This window comes from Phragmites australis, chromosome 3 (genome assembly GCF_958298935.1).
Source record: "Phragmites australis chromosome 3, lpPhrAust1.1, whole genome shotgun sequence".
In the NCBI taxonomy this organism is placed as follows: Eukaryota; Viridiplantae; Streptophyta; class Magnoliopsida; order Poales; family Poaceae; genus Phragmites; species Phragmites australis.
Window position 1 is genome coordinate 48,289,176 of NC_084923.1, and position 3,761 is coordinate 48,292,936.

General features: G+C 54.1%; 1 protein-coding gene across 1 annotated transcript; it reads left to right on the forward strand.

Annotated features, from left to right (window-relative positions):
* Positions 1–1,636: 1,636 nt before the first annotated feature.
* On the forward strand, positions 1,637–2,585 carry LOC133911287 (calmodulin-like protein 7). The gene has a single exon (XM_062353484.1). It carries the CDS (start codon positions 1,846–1,848, stop codon positions 2,479–2,481), a length of 636 nt encoding a protein of 211 aa, XP_062209468.1. The 5' UTR covers positions 1,637–1,845; the 3' UTR covers positions 2,482–2,585.
* The last annotated feature ends 1,176 nt before the right edge of the window (positions 2,586–3,761 follow it).

Sequence of the window (3,761 nt, forward strand, 5' to 3'; positions counted from 1 at the left end):
CCTGGCCGCTCCGCCTAAACTAACCAGATGGAGATGCACGATTACGGCTTGAAGAACCACAATTCCAACCACACCATCCTTGTGCTGGCGACACCAGACTTGCCTCAACGAACTACCGCCATTCAATCGTGAAGACCCAGTAGACAGTTTCGTGGTTTTGGTATATCATTGATGCTCAGTAGGCAGGGATGAGTCGATGTATATCCGTTGATCAGGCTAGTACAACTTAATTAACTAATTAGTCATTTTGATCTGGTGCCCATTGTTACAATAAACCACGTCATATTCGTGCAGTGCGTGCGTTCTAGTTTGAGTCGTTTGTTAGTTGAGTCTAGGTGGTGGCCGAGACTTTAGGAGCTGGCGTTGAAGGCATCGGCATGACGCAGTGCAGGCGCGGGAGCACGGCTCACGGTCTGTTCGAGCGACCGAGTCGTGTGGAGGAGCAAGCGCTGGCAGGAGAAGTCTGACCGGTTCATGCGGATCGTGCGCGTCCGTCGCACACGCGAGTTCGTGGCTCTTGCATGAGCTAAGGCCGTGCGTTCGTGCGCAGAGAAGGCCGAGTCGTGGCTTAAGTTGCTGGGCTATATTAGCCAATATAATGCGTCAGCTCAAGGTGTTCCGAGTTGTGTGTTGTCTAATACAAGTCAAGATACAGGCGTTTGGCGCCGCGGCATTCGTCGCCGGTAAATCTATCTTGTCTACTGTTCATCTTCTACCTCCGTCCGGCGAGAGCTAGAGTGACTCGTTTCCAACACCCATCCAGTAGGTATATCGACGCTAGATTCGAGATTTGGGCAAATCTGAAGCTGGTGATAATAGTTAGTAGTAAACGGAGACTACTGATCCTCTCAAACACACTTACGGACTCGCAAACTTTCCGGGGAGTTTCCTGGTTGTGGATAACGAAAAGGAATCGGAAACTAGCGGCACCATGGAGTGGATTGAAGCTACCTAGCTGCAGATTACAAAATGATCTGTCGGTTGTACGGTAGCTAACTTAATTGTGACTCCAGCACCAACGAATTGATCACTTGGCGAGTCAAGATAAAGAAAGGGAGAAGCGATAATGCACTACTTGCGTCCTAGCATGGTGCCAGCTTTCTGTAAATCCAGAGTTTTTTACGCATGGAGATCGACTTGACTCCCAGTTTTGAATCCTGCTGCGTCAACTATGGAACAGTTGGAGTCTCCTTTCCCACGGAAGCAGCTGAAATTACTCCAGTTTTTGCAAGAACAAAAACCGGTTCGATGTGCTTCCATGTCTGAAACTCTGAACTCTTGCCGCCGCACTACGGAAAACGGAGACACTTTCAACCACGCCATGACATTTTTTCCTATCTGAATTGTTGAACTGCACCAGCTAGCATGGACGCGGAGCAGCCACAACTATTGACGACCAGTGAGCTGGTCCCGTGACTCGACCTCTTTTGTTCCTCGGCGTACGCAAGAAACACAGCTTACGCCGTGCGTTATCCTGCCAGAATTTGCCGGGAAACTTCAACCAGGACTGGTTCGCGCTGTACCCTGACACGAAGTCATCCCTGCCCTGATACCCCGCAGGAAAGCATTGGAAAGTGGTGGCCAGGAATCCAACGAACCAGATAACAACATCGTGAAGCGTTAGAGTTGCATATTCGTAATAGCCGATTGCCGCGAACTTCCACCATTTTTGCGGCGCACGTATCACTTCGTCTTCAGGTAGCTTCCAACTCCTGCTATATAAAAACATGCGGAGACGCGTATCCCATTGAGCAAGAGCGCCTCAAGATTTTTGAACGCAACGACGATTAAGCTGCTGGGATCGGCTCTGCATCAGCTCGTCCACCACCGCTATCGCCGACGATCATGTGGGAATTGATGCCGACGATCGATCAGTACAGCGGCCTCGTCGTGTCGGTGTCATCTTTCCTGATCATGCTCTTCCTCCAGCCCCTGGTCCAGAACGTCATCTCGGCGAGCAGGAGCATATGCTCCGTGTCGCGGGCGCTCATAAGCCTCCTCGCACACGACGACAGCGTCGTGGCTGCCGACGAAGACGACCGCGGCGTCGGCGCGCCCCCTCGACGGCGGCATTGCGGGCAATGCGCTCGGAGGAGCGCGTCGCGCTCCGACATCGCAGCGGTCACGGCGAGCCTCGGCCTGGTCGCCACAGGCGCGGAGCTTGACGACGAGGAGGATGCGTTCACCGCCGGTGGCGACGGACAGGCGTGCGGCGGGTGCGCGGCGATGGCGGTGGTGGACGAGCTGATGGAGAGCAAGGTGGCCAGCGAGGGCGAGCTGAGGGAGGCGTTCTACGTGTTCGACCGCGACGAAGACGGGTTCGTGAGCGCCGCGGAGCTGTGGAACGTGATGCGGAGGCTCGGGATGCCGGAGGGCGCGCGGTACGACGACTGCCGGAGGATGATCGCTGCGCACGACGGCGACGGCGACGGTAGGATCAGCTTCCGCGAGTTCAGAGCCATGATGGAGAACGCGGTTTAATTAGTTTAATCAGCACCGTTTGAGTTGTCTTTTTCTTTCCGTCTCCGTTTGAGTTTGGTTACTTTGTTCTCACCGTGTCATGCATGGAGTACATCCTTCGTTCGTATGTGCAGCGCAGGTGTGCAGTTGCATTTGTGTTAGGGAGACTTCAGTTCAATGTAGCTATATATGCTGCTGTTGAGCGTTGAATAAGATATGGGATCGAAATTATCGGAGGCCAGCATTTTCAGCTGACTCTTGTCCGAACATAACACGGCCGTCTCAACACCGACGTTAACGCGTTTATGCCTTCTGTCATGTCTGGAAGAGGTTTTCTAGCCAGCAAGTCTAATTTATTGCCGTGCAATCCCTCACCAGGAGACACCGTCTTCGTAATTTCATGAGATGTTTAGTTCTGCCGGCTTAACTTCAAAGACGATTAAAAACGATGCTGGCGAGAGATGGATGCGCGAACCAGATCATCAGAGCACGGGCGATAAACTGAGGCCCCCTGTGCAAATTAGAAATGGATGGTTACACGAATCTTGCTCTGTCGGCCACCGGCCGGCCCGGCAGATCTTAAGTTCTTAATCCCGGCCAGTGGTAATGCAGAACGTACGTGCGGAAGACAGCCACTGCTCAATGCTCATGCGGTCATGCCTGCACGAATGCGGTCGGCCAGTCGGCAGCTTGCAAGTACACCGGTGCGGTGCCGACTGCCAAATGTTTATTAATCGAGTGCCACCCCCCCCCCCCCTCCCCTTCCGCTTGTATACACACCTCGCCACTCTCAGAAGCGTTGCGTTGCGTTGGTTAATCAAATGGGAGCACAAGCCATACGCGGCTGCGCGTGAGACGGGGGTGGCGGTGGACTCGGAGTGCGCGACACGGTTGATCGAGTGCCGGCTGCGGCAGCGCCCCGAACCCGGCCGCTTCGGTTCGTGAGGGTTTCCGTGAGGGAATTGCATGTGCCGTATAGTACGCGCGTGGGCCGGACACTTGCGCTATTTCGAGAGATGGTTCCACATGTGTAGCCCATAGGCCAGCTTTCCGGTGAACCTGCTGAAGGACGACGAAATCTGTCGAAGCACACACCGGGCCTCCAAATTTGTAAGATTTCAAGGCTCAGCTTCGCCAAGTCAGACTGTCAGACCAAAAGGGCTCAGCCAAAATTCCTTAACCGGCCCAAGAACTGGGCGCACCTATCGGCCATTCCACTGGGTGTCCAATCCAACCAGACAGCTGAAATACCCGGGGGTGGTGCCGTGGGTGTCCGTCCCCAAGAACTCTAGCTCGGAAGG